Source organism: Gadus macrocephalus, chromosome 8 (assembly GCF_031168955.1).
Source record: "Gadus macrocephalus chromosome 8, ASM3116895v1".
Taxonomy (NCBI): Eukaryota; Metazoa; Chordata; class Actinopteri; order Gadiformes; family Gadidae; genus Gadus; species Gadus macrocephalus.
In genome coordinates this window covers 13,442,680-13,466,437 of record NC_082389.1, presented here as the reverse complement: position 1 = coordinate 13,466,437, position 23,758 = coordinate 13,442,680, and the positions used below count along the sequence as shown (strand labels likewise).

At 37.6% G+C, this 23,758-nt stretch overlaps 2 gene segments (V, D, J or C); one reads left to right on the top strand and one right to left on the bottom strand.

The window, feature by feature from the left end:
- The first annotated feature begins 7,119 nt into the window (after positions 1–7,119).
- LOC132463222 (T-cell receptor alpha chain constant-like) lies at positions 7,120–11,682 on the top strand. The segment is given in 5 exon segments: positions 7,120–7,642; positions 10,146–10,343; positions 10,513–10,545; positions 10,992–11,101; positions 11,210–11,682. Coding segments are annotated over 4 exon segments (351 nt in total).
- A 9,265-nt stretch (positions 11,683–20,947) lies between these two features.
- Positions 20,948–22,015, bottom strand: LOC132462963 (T-cell receptor alpha chain V region RL-5-like; the record flags this gene model as incomplete). The annotated part of the segment is given in 2 exon segments: positions 20,948–21,546; positions 21,648–22,015. Coding segments are annotated over 2 exon segments (570 nt in total), but the record flags the coding sequence as incomplete, so codon positions are not given.
- Positions 22,016–23,758: the final 1,743 nt, after the last annotated feature.

Sequence of the window (23,758 nt, the reverse complement as noted above, 5' to 3'; positions counted from 1 at the left end):
CAAAGTGTGTTTGTTGTGTCTAACGTGTTCTTGTATGGTTTCAAAGTGTGTATGTAGTTTTATAAAGTGTGTTTGTAGTCATTTAAATTGCAGGCAGAGGTTAGTCCTTAGTTGTTGTTTGTGGCATGCATGTTCACACTGTGTGAATCAAGGAGGACAGAAGATATTATTCGGTGCTGGAACAAATCTCTTTGTCAAATCAAGTAAGAATTATTTCCATTTACTTGGTTTGATTGATTGTATTTTATAAATTTTCCAAAATTGTTTGAGTAGCCTATAGAGGTTTGATAGCTCTGTCCTGATCATGATATAGATAAATATGTATTCAACATTTTCAATGACATGGAGATAGAGAAGTTAACTATTATACTGTTTATATAAAGGGGACACAAAATGTATGTGATCTGAGCTTCATTGGGAAACACGTAGGAATAGATAGGAAACGGCTAATGAGTTTAAGTCATGGGGCTTATTGTTGTGTGAAGTCTAGCACTAACAAAATCATCTTTGGAGCTGGTGTAAAGCTTTCCATCGATTCTAGTAAGTCTCACTTTGCTTTTCTAAAGTATGATTTCACTTTCGAATTGCCCCAGTTTTCATACAGAAAATGTATGAGTGTATTGACCTTATTCTTTGGAAAAAGTGAAGGTGGCAGTGAAAAGTTAATAATTTGGAGCCAAAGTCATGGCTGTCAGAAGTAAAGTTACATAGTGCGTCTAAGCGAAACAAATGTATATATCTGTATTTTTTACTACAATTACAACTTTTTTAACTCAGGCCAATGCCAGCCAGAGTTGCTCTGGGTTTGTGCATGCTTGTTTGACACTGTGTGAATACCGGACTAGAGAAAATTATCTTCGGGTTGGGTACAAGGCTAACCGTAGTCTCCGGTAAGTCCGGGCCGAGTATTGTAACCAGTCAAATTTGTCAAGTGTTTTTAGTTTTACAAAGAACATTCGTGTGTTTGTAGTTCTATAAAACTGTTTGTAGTTTTTTTAACGTGTTTGGAGTATTCAATAGTGATGTGTTTTTAAGTGTGTTTGTAGTGTTTTAAGGTGCAGGCAGCGGTTCCTTACTTTTTAGTAGTTTGTGTCATGGGTGTTAACCCTGTGTGAATCAAAGAACAACACAGAAGATGTTATTCGGTGCTGGGACAAATCTCTTTGTGAAATCAAGTAAGAATTATCTCCATTCACTTGACTAGATTGATTTGTATGGGAATCATTTTTCTAAATTATTTGACATTTTTATATGTTTGTATCTATCTTGTTCTGGATATATCTCAATTTTTATTTACAACTTTCTACAACTGAAGGTTTCACGAGGAAGCCTATCAGCATGTATTGATCTGAAATTAGACTGGAGTCTAGTAACCATTACATTTAAAATGTGTTACGAGTTAGGCTACCTATAGGTTTGATATATCTATCTTGTTCTTGATATAGCTAAATTTTTATTTACAACTTTCTACAACAGAAGGTTTCACGAGGAAGCCTATAGCGTGTATTGATCTGAAAAATAGACTTGTCTCTAGTAACCAGTACGATTTTTTCAATGATGTTTTTCAAATACAAGGATTAGCAAAGCATTGCAACCTGCTATGATTTTAACTAATCTGTTTAAATCTAGAAATCTATAAAAAAAAAGTATAGAAATGCGAGTTCTTTAGGGGTTCGTTTTTCTCAGTTGTCCTCTCATTGTGTGCATTCTGGAACTGAGATTGTGTTTGGAAGTGGAACATCCTTGACCGTAGAATCACGTGAGATAAAACATTCTGGCATTTGAAACAAACACATTGCATTTGATCACATAGCGTTGCGATATATTTGCTGTTCCTTTTTTCTTTTTTTGCTCTCCCTTGAGATTAAGCTGTTCCTATCAAATCTGTATCAACAAGTTCAGTATAAGGATTACTAGCTGAAAAAAACGGTAAGGTAATATTTACCTTTTATAATCACTTACAAAGGAGCTCTTGTTTTAATTATTCATCTGTTAGTGTCTCTGCTTGAGCAGTAGGTAGCTGGTTGCTTTTTGCTATGGCAAGTATCGTTGTGTGAATACTGGAGGGGGATATAAACTCATCTTTGGAAAAGGCACCCATCTATTTGTTAATTCTAGTAAGTAACGATTAATGTACTATGTCCATCTAATCTAATGTCATCTCATCTCATCTAATACAATTTATCTCATCTTTATCAACAAAAAAACAGTAGTACATTTCTCATGAATCTTTTTCAGCTGGACAGTTAATAGTTCATACTTCATAGCATCAAAATTGACTATGATTTAAATTACTCCAATTAATCCATTTAAGATATTGCTGAACTGCTTCTGCCAAATATTGTATATTGTGTCAGAAGAAATCCGAGATCAGATAACATTTTCTACGCAGTCCACCCTGAGTAATTGTCATGGTAGTAAACACTGTGTGACATATGGGAATGTGTTCATATTTGGAAAAGGAACCACGCTAATAATTGAATCAAGTAAGTTTTAGCTTTAACCTAAGTTTTAATTTTTCGATGCAAATTGGACCTGATTCGAAATTAGCTTTTTGTTAACAATAACATAAGCATTCTATGGAATGTAATGTTTAAAAGTGAATAAAATCACACAAAAAGTATATAAATTGTATAGTAGTTTACTAACCATTAGTTTACAGAATACATTCATTGACTAAAATACTACTATGGGAATAGTTATTGCTGAGGACTGAATCAGTGTGTGACTAATACGGCTGGAGGGTTAAAACTTCTCTTTGGCCAAGGTATCAATGTAGTGGTTTTAACTGGTAAGTATTTTCTACCTGATAATGTTAAACTAGAAAGTTGATGTGATGATATGGAATACGAAAAAAAAGTGTTGCAATATAATGTGATTATATTGAATACTGGAAGTACCTTAAGATCATAACTATACTGCTGTCCAATACATTGAGCAATGTAGTTAAAGTGAGTATATAGGCCTAAATGTGATATCTAATATCTTAAAAAATATGTCATCCATAACTGGAAAAGCTAAAACTAGGAAAAAAAGGCAGTTTCAACAAAACAATAATTAACTTTTTTGAGTGATAGAATTAAGGATAAAGTAAAGAAAATACTGCAATATTAATATCCTGTACTGGGTTATTATTTAAAATTATTTTATGGCATATGTAAGTGGAAGGTTTTTGTTATGCAGGGTCTAGATGTGTGAGTACAGATGGCAGAAAAATCTTCTTTGGTGCTGGAATAAGCCTGACAGTTAACCAACGTAAGTTATTATTGTAATTTCCCTTAAATAATATATATATATTTAATTTACATGACATTCCTTCTGAGTAAATGTGACTTTCAGGTGAGGTATGTTTAGTTTTTAGAGAGAAACCTTTCAAATCTTAGGGTAGCATTGCTGATACGTAATCTGCATGGCATTAAATCATTAAGTAATGTTATCTACCATGATTAATACCTTATATAGATCCAACAAAAGCCCAAAAGTGGGATGATTTATTTATATATTTATTCGCTTATTTTAAGGGTAGTAAAGTAGAAACATTGACTGTTGCACAAGCAGTGTCTGATGTTTTGTACAAGTGTATAGCCAAGGCTATGTACAAGGCTATATGCCAAGGCTCATTTCCAACACCAGTCCCTTGATAGTTCAAACAATCATTAAAGTAACATGTTAGTTTAAAATCAGTGTGTAATGAAATAAGAGATGACCAGCTTCCATCTAAGACAGCACAAAAAAACAACATAAAAACAAAATAACAAACAAAAACAAATAAAACATAAAGCAGTCGCAATACATTTATAGCATTAATTCAATTTACATACACAATTTATTACTAGTTAATGCTGATAGGGATGAGGCTGATTTTGGGATGAGTCTGTATTAACTGAAATAAGCAATGTTTTAAGTGGACAGAAATTAATTTAAACTCAAACTTGAAATTAATCCATAGTGTTTTAAGTTGGGTGGGAACCACTGTGTGACTACTGGGTCAGGCTGGAAGATTTACTTCGCATCAGGGACCAAACTAGTTGTTGAGACCAGTGAGTACCTGAGAAACAATTTCAGTACCTGCATGATGAAATGCTTGTACATATTTTCGTACAGCCATAAAACAGTTTTACTAAAAATATTTTTTTTGCAGTCTTACTTTGTTTAGTAAGGATTTTGTAGCTGCAGTTGAGAAAGTATTTGATTCTCGTCAATTAATTAAATGCTCAATTTAAGATACTGAGTAAATGTCATGTATTGAACCACTGTGGGACTGATAGTGGCTCAAGGAAGCTCCTCTTTGGGAATGGTATAATACTCACCATCACATTAGGTAAGTTTTTGGATTCAACACAGATTACCCTTCCAATGATTGAATCAAATGTAATGGGGCACTGCGATAATGTTGAATCTCTTCTTGTTTTAACGTGTAAGGGGCATTTTGTTAGCATAAAAACAGTACCTCATATTTAAACAGGCCGGTCATTCTGGTAAAGTTAGCCAATATTAGATTAGGATTCTGAATTGTGACTACAACACATTTTTAAATCATTATTTGGACAAAACAATATTTGTTGGTTCATTTTTGCACTGCCAATCCAACAATACAAGTAACCTGAAAGATTCATCTTAATGTCTCAAAATGTATGTGAGGCATTATTACTGTTAATTACTATTTTGATAATTAAAATAATCCATAAAATAAGCACATTTTCCATAATATTTTCATGAATATATATGGATGTTTAATTGCAAAAAAGTCACTGCAATACAACTTTTACTTAAATTAGGATATTTCAAATCTTAAAATGGTTCCTTAAATGACAATGGATTCTTCGGTTACTAGTTGATGAAGTGTATATTACTTTGCCTTGATGAAGATAGGGTCAGCTTATTCTTGTTCAGAGAATATTCACTGTGTGTCTACTTCAGGAGGAAGCTGGAAAGTTATCTTTGGAAAAGGCACCAAACTAGTTGTTGAGACCAGTAAGTACCAAGTAAACAGATAAGAAATGTTAAACACAAACTAGCACTTGGATGTAAGGTAATAGCACTTCAAATTATAAGCAGATATTTGCAGATATTTGATATTTTGACATTTCATAAAGGGTTAAGAAGATCAAATGTATTTTGGTATTTAAAAATTGCATTTAAATATTGCAAAATATACACATTAAGATGGATATAATACAAATCTTATATTTTTTTTTATAAAAAGCATATGTAGATGCATTACTGTTAGCAGATTATATGATCATCAAGGCGACATGGTATGTTCAACATAGCAGTTATTGTTCAGAGAAAATATGTTGCGTGACTGGGCTGGGGTAGGCAAGTTTGTTCTGGGAGAAGGAATCAAATTGGTTGTTGAGTCCAGTAAGTACAATTCTTTCAGATATTAGCTTAAATGATAAGTGTAGGCATACTCAGGTTGAATATGAATGTCGAACTCTTCTCATTACAAAGTTAAAGTATGTGTCATTCGTGGTTTTGGTAGTGGTGTAGTAGTAGTACTAGTAGTATAAGTAGTAGTGGTAGTAGGAGTAGTAGTAGTAGAAGAACTGATCAGTAATATGCAAGTGAAAATATAAGAACTGATTTCTGTAAATGATCCATCCTATATTGCGGACTATACTAAAACCTAAACACATTGTCCCCCATGAAGTCTGTCTCAGGTATTTGTAACATGCTATATTAGTGTGTGACTGGCTCAAATAACAAACTCATCTTTGGGACTGGGGAAAACCTCATTGTCCATTCACGTAAGTTTATCTTTATCTAAGTTAATCAAACAATGATAATGTATATTAACAGACAATTATTTTGTTTCCATACGGAACCTACTTATTGATCCTTGTGCTCATTGGTCTTTACATGGTGTTCTCACTTTTAATAATTTAATCATGTTCATTACTCTTTTGAAAATGAAGAAACATTGACATTTAATCTAAAGGGATGGTTTGTAGAATTTGATTGCCATTTCATCCAAATGGATTAATAGGCCAATATATGTAATGAACCCCATAGTCCATGTGCTACATGTATTAATGTCATGCGCATATTCATGAGATTCAACCCTGGAACTTGTTTTAACACTAAATAGTTATTTTATTATTTCAGCCTATATTCTTCTGTGTTACGGTTGGTCTGTAGAAACATATTCTTTGGCAGTGGACAAATTAAAATGAAAACCAACTTTGCACTTCTATCAATTATTGATGACAATAACACATGCAGCCTTATTGGAATTCGTTGTTAATGCATCAGTGAGGCTTTAACCTTGTTAAATCACAATTTCTGTACTAAATTCCAAGTGCTTGTTCCAACAAGTTAGATTTTGGTCTGTAGCTCAACACTGTGTGAGTAATGCAGCAGGCAGTAGGGTCATTTTTGGAGCAGCAACTAAATTAGTAATTGAAACCAGTGAGTATGATCACATTCATATGGGTATGATCACATTCAGGATCATCACAGGATGCTAAATATTTTTAATCTTGTAGTATTTTTAAAGTTTTAAACCAATTACATTATTTTATATTTACATTTGGAAGTAGAAATTGCATATTGTAAAATAATAGTTTCTAAGACTTTGTGGATGTCCATGCTCAAATTGATCTAGTTAGATAAAAGTAACACTAAATAGTATTATTATGTCACAAATGTTGTTCAATTATCATACAATCAACTACTATAAATACTAACTCCTACAATGATAATGCTATTTATATAAACAGTGTCCTAAATTAAACCAAAAGCTAAATGTAAATTATCCAAAAACCTGCTAGAAATATGGACATAACAATAATATAATCCTATGATAGTTCCAATACGCACATCCAAGGAGATTTCCAATTTTCTGGACCTGTTTTTTTGTAATGTGTAACTTTCTAAAACTCCCTATTTGTGTCTGGCATCCAATTCATCATTTTAAAAAGGAAATCAACCATTAACTTAATCATTGTTTTTGGTCTGCATTGTATGGATTTACTACCCAATAGCCTTTGATATTAGCTCAAATTTTGTTGAGACCAGGAGTGGTTATTGAACCAGTTCCAAGCACAGTGTGAATGATGGAACACGCAAACAGATTTTTGGAAGAGGAACAAAACTCTTAATAGAGTCCAGTAAGAATATTTGAATTGTTAAATTGTAGAAGGTAAATAAATCTAGAAATGCATCCTTTACACCGGAAGAGATTTATATTGTATTTATTAATGAAAGTTGATTTCCAAGTACCCTGAAATGTACTTTAAATATAGAACAAATATTTGAAAATATTTTTTTTTGTTACAAAATGTCAGGGTGTCAGGCTTCAAAATGACAGTAAGGCTTATTTTGAAAAGTTGACTTAGAATTAGATTTAACTGCATTTTGACAGGTTTGGCTGTTTGCCGTTGAACAAGTGAGTTTTGGAAAATCTAAATTAATTTTTTTACATTAAGGTAGATGACAGGGAGTAATGGTACACACGGATGTCAGAAATGTCCCAATTATGAATGACTAAAATATTCTGTTGTTCACGGAATTCCATACATTTTAAATTCCAAGTCAGTAACACCATTACGTATTTGTAGCAGGGATTCTTAATGTGTGACTGCCTCAGGAGTTGGGAAATTGCTCTTTGGGACTGGTACAAAACTCATGGTTTATTCAAGTAAGTTAAAACCATCCTGAATGTATCTTTATAATCGGCCCATGGTGTTTTATCTTTGCAAATTGAATTGAAGCCAAACTATTTAGTGGTGTTGTTTGAGAAAACCGGGGAACAGGTATGCCCAAAGTCTTTAGCCAAGTATATATTTTAATTGCAAAATTCAGTCTAAGCGTCTAGTAATATACGATGTCATCACTAGATGTTGGTTTACTGTTTTACTGCTACGAATACCTCAGATGGACTTTAATTTAGTTTCCTTATTGTTAATGTTGGACTGCAGAACCGTTTCATTGGCGGTAAAGTTTTACTACAAACTCTATTTACTTATTAATTTGTTACTGATCAAGTCAGAATGATCCTTGGAATCCAGAGAACTCCTCAATTAAAGTAGACAATGTATTTTCAAAGGTTTGAAATAATAATTTTTCTATACTATCTTAACTAATTACTGTATTACAAAATAGTTTCTGACAATGTCAATTTTTTCTGCAGCTAAACATACAGGACAGTACGCCACAAATAGATTTGATAATTATGATATTTTGAGAACAGGAGCAAAGCTACTGTAGATAAATGATTCCAGACAAATATAATAATTAACCATGTACTTTCTTACTAACGTGACAAATACATGATTTGGTGTTGAGACATGGAGTTTTTGAACCAGTTTGAAGCACAGTGTGAATGACGGAGGTCAGAAGTTGATCTTTGGAAGAGGAACAAAACTCCTAATAGAGTCAAGTAAGAATTATTTAAACTTACCTTGACCTTGAATTACCTTTTTCTAAATAAAATTCACAGGAATTCCAAATATTTATCAGAATGTAGATAATTAATTGGTTTACATTCAGAGAAAATCTTTTATGTGAATGTTATGTGACAAATATGCCCCCAAACTAGTCTTTGAAACAAAGTAAAGTAAGTAAATAACTTTGAGGAACATCAAGGTATAATTCAATATACTGGTCTTGATTTGTGATTATGAGAAAATAGCTGAGTTCCACTTTAAAAAAAAATGAGCTTACATAGGTCACTCAAAGTTTGAGGTTTGATCATCCAATTAATTTTCTTAATGAATACAATGACCATAATCGATAAATAACTATAAGGAGAGCTGACAAAAGTTTTGTTCAGTAGTTTGAATACTCCTTGGTATTTGTAGCAGGGTTCTTTAATGTGTGACTGGCTCAGGAAAGTACAATCTTCTTTTTGGGGTTGGTACAACCATTAAAGTTGTCTCAAGTAAGTCAATTTTGTCCTTGTAAAAACTTTTTAAATCGCTCCTCCGTGCGTTACAATCTGAATCTCAATATTTGGTGACGTTGATAGAGAAAACCGATCCCAACATAATCTATTATTAAAATATATGAATTGATTGATTTAAAACTATGTCTTAAGTAATGGTAATTATTTGCCACAATCACAAATCTCCTCGTCTGAAATAGAAAACGAAAATAAAACGAGAAAGAAGAAAATAAAACATAAATATACCCCAATAGGTTTCTACAGTCATTAATTAATTAGTTCAGTCTTGTAATTTAATTAAATAAACATACATTTGAATTTATTAAAAAGAAAATAAAGGAAAAATAAATGGTTGAAGAAAAGCTTCAAAATACAGTTGTTGTACTCTTGTCTATGGCCGTGAATGCCGCTGGATATATCTAAAAAAATTGTAGTGGAATCCGGTTAATGGTCGAAACTGAGAAAACCATACGGAGAACTTTGTTTCACGTTAATTAACTCATTTTTTGTCAACATTGTATTAGTAGCATTGACTTAATTGTAGACATTACATTCAACAGGCAAAAGTAAAACTGATTAAAACCACCATGCGTAAAGCAATGAAGATGTTTTCCTTCTTCACTAAATGTAAAGTATCTTACTATGCATACTTATTACAGATATTCGGTTTTATTAAATTGATTAAAAGAAGCTGGTTAGAAAGGAAAATCGTTTTCTGTGGTTAGTAAGAAAATACTTCTGAATTAGATATACTATTCTATTGTTGATAGATGCTTTGCAGCAACAAATTATATACAAACAATATGCCAAAGATTTTATTTATTCATATTTACCTATTAATCTGTACATCTATCAACAAATCACAGTTTTTGAACTGAGCTAATTTATTGTGTGAATAGCAACAACTTTAAACTTGAATTTGGATCTGGAGCCAAAGTCATTGTTGCATCAAGTAAGTTGATAAGTTGCATATTTAAAGACTATAAAGATGTATGTACTGTGCCTAAAGAAATTGACGTTTCTGTTGGTCTTACAAACAAATGGACCGCTGCAATAAATATTGTGAATATTTACACTGACTATTTCAAAGATCTATTTTTTTGTAGGATGGTCTGCTGGATTTTTTAGAAGGCCGTCATTCGCAATAATGTCAGACTTGAAGGGTTACCCTGTTTGTACGCGTTTTCCAAAGACACCACCTTTCATCCAAATGTATCAAACAAATATCAACGAGTGTGATGTGTGTTGTATTTTACAGAGGGGCCAGAAGAAGAGCCGAAATACTACCGACTAGAAAGTAAAGGAACCAAAGCCTGCCTGGCGACGGATTTCTCTTCGTACAATAGGACCAATGGGACGATTGGGTTTAACAAGATATCAGAAGCTTCTAGAGCGCCCGGCGAGGCGTTCTACAGCCAGGTGGCCGTCAACAATGAGAGCGGTACCTGTGTCGAAGGTGATTAACAATATGGAATTATATTTATAATAGCACAATTATATAATTCTGATAATGATTTACAATATTACGTCTATTAAAATAAGTATATAGGCCCTGAACATGCATACTTATTATATTCCAAAAAACATGATTGTATAACATAAAATGTCTACCTCTCCAATAACAGATAACGCCATGTGTAAGAGGGGTTTTGGGCCAGGTAAGGAGAATGTTTTTTATTCTTTTATTGAACCCAAATGGGAAATTCAGGGGTGCCAGAGCAGCAAGTAAAGGATAGTAGAAGAATAAAAATATGTCAATGTTTAAAGACAATATACAATATATACAAAATAAGAGTAGATGAAGTGTAGCACTACTACCAGCGCATTTTGTCCACTTCTATGTTGTGACCAAGGTCCTTCCCAAAGTGGCGGAAAGACAAGGTTTCAAAGTTCCTACCATGTTTTAGCCCTAGCCAAGTGCTGAGCCAGCTCGTTAAACTCCTGGTCATTAGCAAATCCAGGCCATTGACTAAAAATACTTGGGTGGACTACCCCTTTCTGAACCTGGATGGACAAACTGTGATTCTATGCACCAATATACCAAACATGGTCCTCCTTTTCTTAATACATTGCTCTGTGTTCTCTTTCATTATTGTGTGTGCAGACAAGGAGGTGACCTCCATGTCTTTCATCATGCTGGTTCTGAGAATCCTCTTCCTGAAGGCCGTCGCCTTCAATGTCCTCATGACCCTACGACTGTGGATCCACTAGGTGGTAGGTTTCTGTCTGTTTTTCCGACTGTCCGTTTCTCCCTCTGTTCATTTGCCTGTGTGTTTGTGTGTGTGTTTGTCTAACAACCTCGTTTTTACTGTTGTTTTTTAGATTCTCTGGGATTCAGAAAACCATTGACCGAATCAACTGAAGACAACTTTTTGTTCCCCCGCTCTGCGTTCCTTGGACTGTAATGTATGCTGTGTTAACCAATGCTGGAATCACAAACCAACTAGGTTGTAAATGGCGGTGTTGTTTTATAAAACAAACAAGATGGGCAGTATACCGGCACATGCACAACATCATGTCACACAAACATACTTTCTGTAGATGTAGTGTTTTGCTTCAAGGAAAAACTGAGTTCAACCCGTAAATGTTTTTTAGTTTTTTAGTTCAGTGTGTTATTGTCATTATGTGGTGTAATGTCACGTGTACATTTCAGAGTTATATAAGTCCTCTCAGCTGTACCTAGCTAAGCTTTCAAATGAATTAAATGTCATAGATTTATTACAGCATTGCATCATTTACTGAGATCTGTCTATGGCTTGTGTGTTGAATGTGTAATAAAGCAGTATTTCAATTAATGTGTATTCTGTTCAATGCAAACATGAGACTATGCAGAACTACACATCCTTTTTCTGAATCTTGCCCCCTGATTCATGAAAATAGCAGCACTTTCCGTCCAAATTTAATAAATTATTTTTATGTATGACATGTATCAGGTGTGTTTACATTTCTACCTTTGTGATTACCTGAATGACGAAGTAATTAAAAAAAAGTAAATGCAAAGCAATACATCTTGCCATATTATCGTAGATAATATGTAGAAAAGGAAGAGGTTCGCGTGCAACCTCTTTGAACACATTTGTTTAGATACATTTCCAGTATCATTTTTGTAGGGTTATTCCTATTTATAATAGGAATACATTTTGAAACTCTTAATTCTACCCAACAATACAATCTTATCTCTTTATCCTCTCTCTTTCACACTCATTGCTGAGTGCCTGAATGACCAAACAGCTACCTAACTCTTTTACTTGCGTTAAAGCAGAAGTTTTGTCAGGCTAAAAACCAAAGCATACGTAGGCATTACATGAGCCACTAAGACGTGGATGTTACATGACCAGCAAATCTCCAAAGTACAGTATCAAGGTTATATGATCAGGTAAAGCATGGTTTTCCTCTGCATATCACAATTGTGCATTGTGTTGTTTCTATCAAATGTTAATAAAATCAATTTTCAGATTACTATGGTTGCGTGGGTTTGCACATTTGTCTGCCTCGTGTTGCATTTTTCTGCAGTGTTGTGCACTTCCTGTCTGGCTTCCTGCCATGTGCATGAAGCCTGACCCCAACCACTCACCACTGAGACGCGTTGCAATAATGTTGCGTCAAACACATTTTTCAAAGGAACAAACTTAAATGGAAATAAATTAATAATAAATAATCCATGCTGCCACTTAAACACAAGTAGGCAAGCTATGTGCTTTGCATCAGACAATACAATGTTTCATTAATGCATAATTACAATGCATTTGTAATAGGCTGTCTTTTCATCTGTGGATGTCCTGAAAGGCCGATTCAAGCCCGAAGGTGGTCTGTATATATAGCAGCAGAAAGTATGATTTTATCTTTCAGGAATCGTAAGGGAACAGGCCATCCATCGTCGTTGAGACTCTTTAATGTAGTGTCTAGCATGACTTGAGCACAAAGGTAAGTTTGATTCTCAAAGCATTCTTATAAGTCAGTTACTTTTCTCAATAAAGTAATCAGTGACGTTAATAAGTACATTTTATCTTCACAAAATATATGAAGTGAAACTCTAAATTAACCAAGAATTGACTTTCAGTGATTGACTCTCGGTCTAGTCTAGTGGCTAGTGTGTTTGACCCTCAGTCAAGTGGCTAGTGTGTTTGACTCTCTGCTCAAAGGTCTTGAGTTCACTCCACAATGTCTAACTGTATTCTACTTTTGAAGTGCACTTACAATGTAAATTGGGGGGTTCTGGGTTTTAGTAGTCTACTTCATATATTTTGTAGAGGTATAATGTACTTAATAATGTAACAGATTACTTTGCAAAAGAGCATCTGACTCAATAGGAAACATGGTCATCTCACTCATACAGGAGTTGAACTAGCCAATACACCGAAGTCAATAGACTCTTCCCTTGCATTCGATTACTGTTCACATAACGATAACAGATGAGTCCAACGAAACACTGAACTTAACAACCGCGTGGTGAGTTGCCTTCAGTCAACGACTAGTTAGTAGTTTTTATGGGAAGGAGTTGACAGCACACAATCAGCGCAACACAAGAAAGACGACACCGCATCCCAGCTGCCATGGCAACATAATGCGAGTTCCACAAATACACACACATACACAAGCCACTTCCTGGGTGCACCTGCCTTCCACCCCCGCTCCACCACACCACATCGGCTGGGTCAGGCCAGTGTGAGTGTGTGTGTGTGTGTGTGTGTTTCCAGAGGATGTGGTTGAGGTGTCTGTTTGCGTCACAGACGGCTGTTGGCTCCCCAGCCCCCGCTGACACAGGATGTGTGTGTGTGTGTGTGTTTGTGTGTCACTGCATGTGTGAATGTATGTGAGTGTGTGTGTGTGTGTCACTGCATGTGTGAATGTATGTGTGTGTGTGTGTGTGTGTGTGTGTGTGTGTGTGTGTGTGTGTGTGTGTTTGTGTGAGTATGTGTGTGTTCCCCTACAGAAAAAATGATATTTAAAAAAGTGTGTTTAAGTCCTATTTACACAACAGTCCTATTACATTACTATTATACTATAGAGATGCTAAACTTGCTTACAAAAATGAAAAGGTAGAATTCCCCTCCTTATGGTACTTGATGGTACTTGATACTCACAGTGGTCGGTATTCACACCAGCTTATACTGGTATACTCTAGTTCAGTGGTTCCCATTACTGTTGACTATTTATTGTTGAATTATTTGGTGTGATATTTTGTAATCATTTCTGTCTCTGGGCAATTACATATTTTGACAAATAATGTAATTGCCCTATAAATAATTGCACTATAAACACTATAATGTAGGTTGGGAACCACTGTTCCAGTATCAACACTAGGAACACTAATGTGCACTATTATGCTGGTTTGAAACCAGTGGTACAGAATTCAAACATTAGGATGCATATAACAAGTGTGTCTACCTCTGGTGTGTTTTGTATATCAGTGACATATCTGGTATGCATAACTTTTGATGAATAAACTATTCATACGTGAGGACAAAGTTTCATTTATAGTATTTAGTTAGCTTGAAAAGTCCTACAGTAATAGGTAGGGTAGGGGTAGCAGATGGTAGTTGGACAGTGAATAAAGAGACAAGTCATTAAGGAGCAGGTAGGGGTAAGACGGTGAAGACAGAGACAGGTCATTAAGGAGCAGGTAGGGGTTAGACAGTACAGAGTCAGGCCATTAAGGAGCAGGTAGGGGTTAGACAGCACAGAGACAGGTCATTAAGGAGCAGGTAGGGGTTAGACAGTGAATACAGAGACAGGTCATTAAGGAGCAGGTAGGGGTTAGACAGTGAATACAGAGACAGGTCATTATGGAGCAGGTAGGGGTTAGACAGTGAATACAGAGACAGGTCATTAAGGAGCAGGTAGGGGTTAGACAGTGAATACAGAGACAGGTCATTAAGGAGCAGGTAGGGGTTAGACAGTGAATACAGAGACAGGTCATTAAGGAGCAGGTAGGGGTTAGACTGTGAATACAGAGACAGGTCATTAAGGAGCAGGTAGGGGTTAGACAGTGAATACAGAGACAGGTCATTAAGGAGCAGGTAGGGGTTAGACAGTGAATACAGAGACAGGTCATTAAGGAGCAGGTAGGGGTTAGACAGTGAATACAGAGACAGGTCATTATGGAGCAGGCAGGGGTTAGACAGTACAGAGACGGGTCATTAAGTAGCAGGCAGGGGTTAGACAGCACAGAGACAGGTCAGTAAGGAGCATGTAGGGGTTAGACAGTACAGAGACAGGTCATAAAGGAGCAGCTAGGGGTTGGACAGTACAGAGACAAGTCATTAAAGAGCAGGTAGGGGTTAGGCAGTATGGATAAAGGTATTTAGGAAGCAGATAAGAGTTAGAAGGTCGAGACACAGGTCATGAAAAGAGTAGGTAGGGGTGAGACAGATAATTTAGGAGCAGGTGCGGGTGAAACAGTACAGAGACAGATTATTAAGGATTAGACAGAGATGAGATAGGTAATTAAGGAGCAGGTAGGGGTTAGACAGTACAGAGACAGGTCATTAAGGAGCAGGTAGGGGTTAGACAGCATACAGACAGGTTATTTAGGAGCAGGTAGGGGTTAGACAGTACAGAGAAAGGTCACTAAGGAGCAGGTAACGGTTAGACAATACAGACACAAGTCATTAAGGAGCAGGTAGGGGTTAGACAGTACGGACACAGGTCTTTAAGAAACAGTGAGGAGTAAGACATTACAGAGAAAGGTCATTAAGGACCAGGTAGGGTTGAGATAGGTCATTATGGAGCAGGTAGGGGTTGGACAGTGAATCCAATCTTTTCAAATGTTATTCTATCTTAATTAAAGGATGGCTAAACACACATACCATTTCATGAAGTGGCTTTGAAATCTGTCACTTTGATGTTCATGGTTTGATAAAAAGTTTGATTTTCAATGAAACAATACTGACACCGTGTGGCCATTTTCTGTAAAATTCCTGTGTTTTTTTGGTTACCGATAGGATTGATGTTTGATGAAAATTTAGCTGAATTTCTATGATTGATAATACATCAGGTTTATTGAAAGCATGTAGGTAAAAGCCACATGGTTATTAATTTCTATATACACTTCAAATAAAACACCGTGGCTGAGTGCCTTTGGAACCATTGTTTTATTAATCAGGAATAGACTCTTATATACACATGAAAGTTGCTTGGTAGGCACTGGTATGGTGTTGTTGTATTTATCAGTGAAATATCTTTGGTAAACGACATAATTTTGACAAATTACACTTTAATTATTCATTACAATAATTTTTTTTCTTATGAGTAGCAAAATGTGTTAAAAGCATTACGTTTAATGTTAATAATAATAATAATAAATGAAATTTATATAGCGCTTAATATGGTACTCTAAGACGCTTTACATATTGCCCTATCAAAACTATGTAAAACAGACTAGGAATAAAAGAAAAACAGAGGTTAAACATGAAGAATACGAAGAGGGCGGTATGACAACGCAGAGTCAAATACCTTGGGAGCAAACGCAGGATTCGGCTTTAATAAAACCTGTGAGTTCCCCCGCAAATACTGCATACACGCCGGGCTTACCAACAGCGCATGGATGTCACTCACGCGTTTAGCCGAGGCCAACGCGAGTACAAAGCCGTCTTAAACGAGAGCATCTTAAGCTCTACCTGTTGTAAGGGCTCAAACGGTGGGCGTGACAGTGTATCAAGCACCCTAGATAAATCCCACGGAGCAGTCAAGTTCCACGACACTGGCCCGAAGACGGCGTGCACCTTTCATAAACCGGCAAACGATAGGATGCTGGCCTGCAGTTTTGTCCCCAAAAACCCATGTGACAGCTGATATAGCGGCCAAGTTCACTTTGACAGTGGAGAAAGCTTTGCCTTTATCCAGCAGGTCCTGCAGAAACGTCAGAATAACAGGTACGGGACTCTGGAAAGCTATTTCCCCAGCTTTCGCGCACCATTCCTCGAACGCACGCCATTTCCCGTCATAAACATAATGCGTAAAGGAAGCCCTGGCGCCCTGGATAGTCGTAATGACATTCCATGGGAGTCCAGCAGTCGTTAGGTTCATCCTCTCAACTTGGCCCGGTCAGACCCCGAGGGCAGGCCCCCCCTTCCTGCCCTCGGGGTCCGACCGGGCCAAGTTTCGGTGCGGAGGTCCCAGTTAGGCCCTAGAATAAGGTATTAAAATTTCAGGGCGGTAGGACCTTCCTATCTCAAAAACTGTTTTTCCACCACATTCTGAACCATTAGGTCTTGCAGGCTACACTTCTGAGGGGCTTTGTCCAAATGACACTCCATTTGGGAAAACTTTTTTTCTCTAAGGGCTAGAACTCCAAATCTCGGATATGTCGTACACGGGGCCCCGGGAAATGTGTGTAAACATTTTAGCATCCCTAGCTATCTCGAAAAGGTCGGCAAAGGGGCGTGACCTCCAACAGTACAGTAAATGTACGTAAGACAGAGGTTAGTTTCTTGTCCCCATTTTTTGTGGGATGGAGGTGTACATTTGTGGCTAAAGGTGTGTAGACACAGCTGGCCTGTGGCCACGTTTTTGAAGTCGGGGGTCAAAAGGTCAAAAGGAGCCGGCACCACGCCGCTTATGAGATAACAAAAAGTTAATGTGTGTTTCTCTCATAACTTTTTGTCATTATTAAAGAGAGGCCTGATTCTCAGATGTGCATGTTGGATGGCTATGGGTGTAGGTCTGGGAAGAACTTCAGGCCAAAATCTTGCAAGCGAGCCGCTGGGTGCAGGTGCAACGAGATGGAGCATTTGCTGAGCCTGGACTTTCATAATCTTCGCTCTGTGAATGTAAAGGATGTTTGGTCGGATGTTACGACGAAGAATCATAATGTGAATGGGAATATTCTATAAATCTCTTGATATCATCTTTCGTCTCAACACTTCTGCTGCAGCCACTTAAAGTCTCACTCCGAGAACGTTAAAATATGAATCAATCCATTAGAAGTATGAAAATATCTTCCCGGTGGTGCAACAGAGCAAACAAGGTGTCCTTTGACATCTACGTTTCGAGACGATTGCAACAGTGCCACACATGATCATATTTCAATATGTTTCGGGGTAGTAATTAGCTGTCGATTTTGGAGGCCTTTATCAATAATGACCAGCTATAGATTTGCTTCCCGATGGAGATTTTTGACAAATTACATGTTAATTAGCATCTACACGTTAAGCTGAGTCCAATGAGATCAAGCTCGGCCTCTTGCTACACCGAGATCATGTCCTAGACCTAGGTGTACCATGTAAAATACATGTTACCATTAGCTAGAGTGTCGTTCTTGGTGTCATTGGACTCAGCTCAACGTGTAGATGCTAAATAACATGTCATTTTTCACAAATTTCTATCGGGAAGCAAATCAATAGCTGCTCATTATTGATTAAGGCCTCCAATTTCGACAGCTAATTACTACCATTAAACATGTTTGAATATGCTCATGTGTGGCATCGTTGTAATCGCCTGGAAGCGTAGATGTTGATGGACACCTTGTTTGCCCCGTCACCGGGAAGATATTTACATGCTTCTGATTGACTAATGAATTGATTCAGCTATTCCCCCAGAAGTCTGGGGTCAAAAGGTCAAAAGGAGCCGGCACCACGCCGCTTATGAGACAAAAGTTAATGTGTATTTCTCTCATAACTTTTTGTCATTCTTAAAGAGAGGCCTGATTCTCAGATATGCAGGTTGGATGGCTACGGTGTAGGTCTGGGAAGAACTTCAGGCCAAAATCTTGCAAGCGAGCCGCTGGGTGCAGGTGCAACGAGATGGAGCACTTGCCGAGTCATTTCCTGTAGGGCTGGAGCCACAGGTTGAAGCGTACACCCACACACACACACACACACACACACACACACACACACACACACACACACACACACACACACACACACACACACACAATGCATTTCGCTGCTAAAACAACAACTTGGGCTGCTTCTAGGACAGGGGGTCCTTTGAGACCCCCTTTGATCTATAAGAGACCTCAAAGTACAGCTTACTTAAATGTTGTCGACCTGCAGTCACCTATTGCATCACTTCCTTTCGGGCTTCGGCCTCCTAATTGATCATTGTAGTATAATTGAATGCCCTCCTTCATATATATGATACCTCCACCACTGGGACGTGGCAACAATTCTCCAAATCCATATGGGGAGGGGGGGGGGGTGGGGGGATGATGCTTGTGGACAGTAGGGTTGTACACTAGACATAAATAGGAAGCAAACTCAGGAGAAGGAATGACCTCTCGCAAATATATATTTAATAAATTGTTTCAAATAACCCTGCCTCGTTAAATCATTGAGCTTGGTGTTTTGCTTTCAAAAATAGGTTATAGAAGAAGTCTAAACTGCAGAAAATAAAAACAACCAAGCTGCCTTTTAAGGATACCTTGGAATATCTGTCTATTTTTTAACCATCGGACCCTATTTTACGACAAAAACAACACAATGGACGGCAGCTCCTTTGCCGCGTGGTTTTTAGAGCCATGTAAGGATTAGAGGGGCGGGTCGATAGCAACCACCATAGCAACCATGACGGTCAAGTGACTGGATGCAACACCGTTGAAAAAAATAGAATACCACCCTACACACTGAGGAGAATAATGATATTTAAATTATTATGACCATGAAGTCTTTATTTGCATGGGTTTACATTTCGTTCTGTGTAGCATGGAAAAATCGGAGAAACACTCCCATTCAGAATGCATTGGTTTACATTTCGTTCTTTGGAGCACAGTTATTTTTATTTATTTATTTATTTTCAGTTTTTGTGGAGGTGCTTCAAAGATGCTAATTTTTCTGCAATAATCCAAAATCCAATGGAAAAACCCGTTGGCTTTTTGTCAAGGGAAACCCAGGTCGACGCTCACTTCCTGGTTGGCCAACATACGTCATCCCTCCACCACTATATACTGTAAAAACACATGTTCAAGTTGAATGATAATGCATGAATCTATTCATGCTATTCATGACAATTATTTTGGCCATGGTGGATCCAGATCTGTTCCAGAGCATTTCTGCACCTCGGGCAACAGCGCAGGGTTGCCAGGTCCTGCCTGCAAAAATCGTCCTGCCCACATACCGTTCCAAATCCACCCAAAATGTCCTAGAAGCAGCCCTGTTGTTTTAGCAGCGAAATGCATTGTGTGTGTGTGTGTGTGTGTGTGTGTGTGTGTGTGTGTGTGTGTGTGTGTGTGTGTGTGTGTGTGTGTGTGTGTGTGTGTGTGTGTGTGTGTGTGTGTGTGTGTGTGTGTGTGTGTGTGTGTGTTAACACGCTATTTCATGTTGAAATGCGACTGGGTTGGCTCTCAGATAAACGTGTTTCACGTCACAGGGTTTGGGAGGAAGGGGCGGGCCTTCTGAGAGGGGGTTCCGGGGGTTTCCCTCCGGGCGGGAGTTTTGGTTGTTGTAGTTTTCCGGTGGAGCTGTGCCTGCCTGTCCGATTGTGGAATCCAATAAACCTGCTATCAAGCTTACTTCGCTCAATACCTCGCCTGTGGTTATTACAATATCATTAAAAGTTACATAAAGTAACGGTTTAATAACACAAACACAGGAAACACGTGAGCTGCTAGTTTAGCGAAAGCAGCGTCCCTCGCAACCTGACGTCGTTGAAACATGCGAGCGAGCCGATTAAATCTTCCTAATAACTATACAACTAAAGATCAGACACAATCACTGACTGAAGATTATGCAAGTAAAAAGTATATTTCTCGCTAGAAATGTTATTAGAAACACATCTAACGGTGAATCGATCCTAAAATATTGCATTTCCCATTCAGATAATAAAGATTAATAAAGATCATACACATTCACTGAGTGAAGATTATGCAAGGAAAATGTACATTTCTCGCTAGAAATGTCATTAGAAACACGTTTAATGGTGTATCTGTCCTAAAATATTGCATTTCCCATTCAGATAATAACGATTAATATGGCTACGTAACAATTTCACCAAATGCCCTGTTGGTCATATATGTGGCATACATACCTCCCGCGACCTGTAGAGGCGCTTGATACGCTCCAGTGGGTCGTAATCCGTGGCAGTACAAACGACCTATACGGTCGTAAAATTTTGCATATTCATCACCTGTATCATAGCAGCATCTGAGTGTTACACTTCCTCCCACTTTTCCACTGACTTCCTGTTTATCAGGAGAGATGGAGTCCCAAGCTATCAGCCCTGGAAAGATTCCACATAATGGACATGATAGATAAAATGTCATATGTGTGTAACATGAGCTTTTCCCAACAGCAAGTTTAAAGCAACAGGAGAAACTGTATGGTGTTCAGCTCAAGTAAGGACTTATTCTCTTCATGATACCAGCTGTTGAAGACACCAACATCAAACATATTGATGAAATACTTCGACACCTACTTGATATTACTGACCTGCAGAATAATTTTAAGATGTTCAGAGTATGGGCAAATTATGAGGTTCTGATGAGTTAGGGTTAGTTAGTAATGTCTGTGCACTGGATTCAGGGGGAGAGGGAAGTGTGTTTTACGCTCGGCAGGTGTTTGTACAGGGAGTCTGTGTTTCCTGTCACTGTGGGCCTCAGAGCACAGTAGTACAGAGCAGAGTCTGTCACTGCAGCAGAGGAGATCTTCAGATCCACTCCAGTCTTCTCTTCAGTCAGTTCAGTCGAAAACCTTTTGTCTGAACCAAGAGACTCAGCTGTCCTGATGATTCGCCATGGAGATACAAATCTCTTTTTAATCTTTGCATTACAGAAATTCAGGTGGCCACAACTTACCTGTCAATTTATACAGCACAGTAGTACAGAGCAGAGTCTGTCACTTCAGCAGCGGAGATCTCCAGATGGAACATTTTTTGTTTTTCACTGTCCTTTTTCAAGGTAAATCCAGATAGCTCCATGTAATCTTTGATAAGGAACTGGGGAGGTGAGCTGGGGTACTGCCGATACCAGAAGAGGTTTGTTGCTGAGGAGTAGTTGCAGGAGAGAGTCACGCCGTCTCCCTGTAGAACCTGGACTGGACTGTCCTGGATTGAGTGGATGGATTGCTGATAACTGTCACCTGCATATGTTAAGAATGAAAGGTCAGTGACTACGACAGTGTTAAAGATCCTGGAAAAAGCAATATGAATTAATTCATATGAACTGCTAAACAAATATTGAGGTCCATATCTGAATTAGGACGGTGCTTCTAAAGCAGAACTCACCAATAAACCCGGTGAATTAAACCACTAACATGAAGAGCTGCATAGCTAATACTGAAACAAGCAGATGTTGTAATGCAGCAACAATCAAGAGTTTAAAAGCTGTTGTTGACAGATTGTTTCTGATGTGCTGCCTGTCAAGCTCCACCTCCAGCTAGAGTGGCACCAAGGACTGAATGAGACAGGAGAAGACCTTCTACTTTACTGGCTCTGTGGAGACCATGAGGACTCAGGAAGAGGAGCGACAGAAGCTCTGGCTTTCAAAAGTCAAGGAGAATCACTGTGGCGTCACCATCTCTACATGTACATGTATACAATGTTTAGATAAAAAAAGAATTGTGTACTCAAAATCTGAATGTTATATGTTTAATGAGTTGGACATTTTTTATTGCTGTAATTCCTTACCCGAAGGGTTGGGTAAATTCTCGTTCTCATGGAACTCAAAAAATATTAATAATATATTTTTACAATTTAACGTTTACTCCCTCATTGACTGTCTTAACATAGTGTGTTTGTGTTCAGTCATACAGCTGATGGTTATTTCATTTTTTCCCTCCTCTTGGGAGTTATGCTACAGTGGATCATTAGCAGGTGCAACCACAGTGTCTCTGATCAGCGATGAAGATCCACCATCCATCTGATAGAAAGGTGTGGTGAGATTACCACTTCCCTCCTCTTTGAAGAATAGGGAGATCATTGCCTTCAGGTTTATGTAAAGGCTCCTCCACACTTTATATCACTGTGTTCTCAAGAGCACAGTAGTAGAGAGCTGTGTCTGCCAGGGTTAGCTGTGTTATGGTGAGTTCAGTTGATGTACTGGATGTTGTGGACTCATAACGAGTGTCAGGAATATGCTGACTGTCGCTCCCTTTTGCTCCTTTATAGAGTATAAACTGAGGAGCCTGGTTAGAACGATGTCTGTACCAGTAAAGGTAAACATTGTCAAATCTGGTTTCATAAGTGCATGTGAGTGTTACAGATGCTCCCTCTTTCCCACTGACCTTCGGTTTATCAGGAGAGATGGAGTCCCCAGCTATCAGCCCTTGAACAAGTCCACAAAAATATTGCGTTAGATAAACCTTCAAAATATATTTTATGAAAATAAAGATAATAAAAATAACATGAACATAAAAAAACATAGAAAACAAATCAGAATAAAATATCTAAAACCTCCAATCCTGATGATTCAGTCATGTATGGATTGTGAAGCATGAAGTTTTCATCTTACCAGATAGAAGTGCGGCCATTATAATACACTGCCAGGTTTCCATCTCAACAGCAGGTCTAGAGAAACAGGAGACACTATCTGGTGTTCAGCTCAAGCATGAGACTTAATCTCATGGTACCAGCTGTTAAAGACACAATGACCAAACCTGTTGATGAAATAGTTCGACACCTACTTGATAATACTGACATCCAGTGGTGGACATGAGACCTCACCTCAACCTTCAACGAGACATGCATTCGACACAAATAAAATGAACACATTTGACGTGAATATTCAAAACAAGATAATGTAAATCAGGAGAGATGGAGTCCCCAGCTATCAGCCCTTGAACAAGTCCACAAAAATAATGCGTCAGATAAACATCAACACATCAGAAAAAAATATCTAAAACATCCAATCATCACGATTCAGTCATATAAGTAGTGTAAAGCATGAGGTTTTCATCTTACCAGATAGAAGTGCTGCCACAATAATAAACTGCCAGG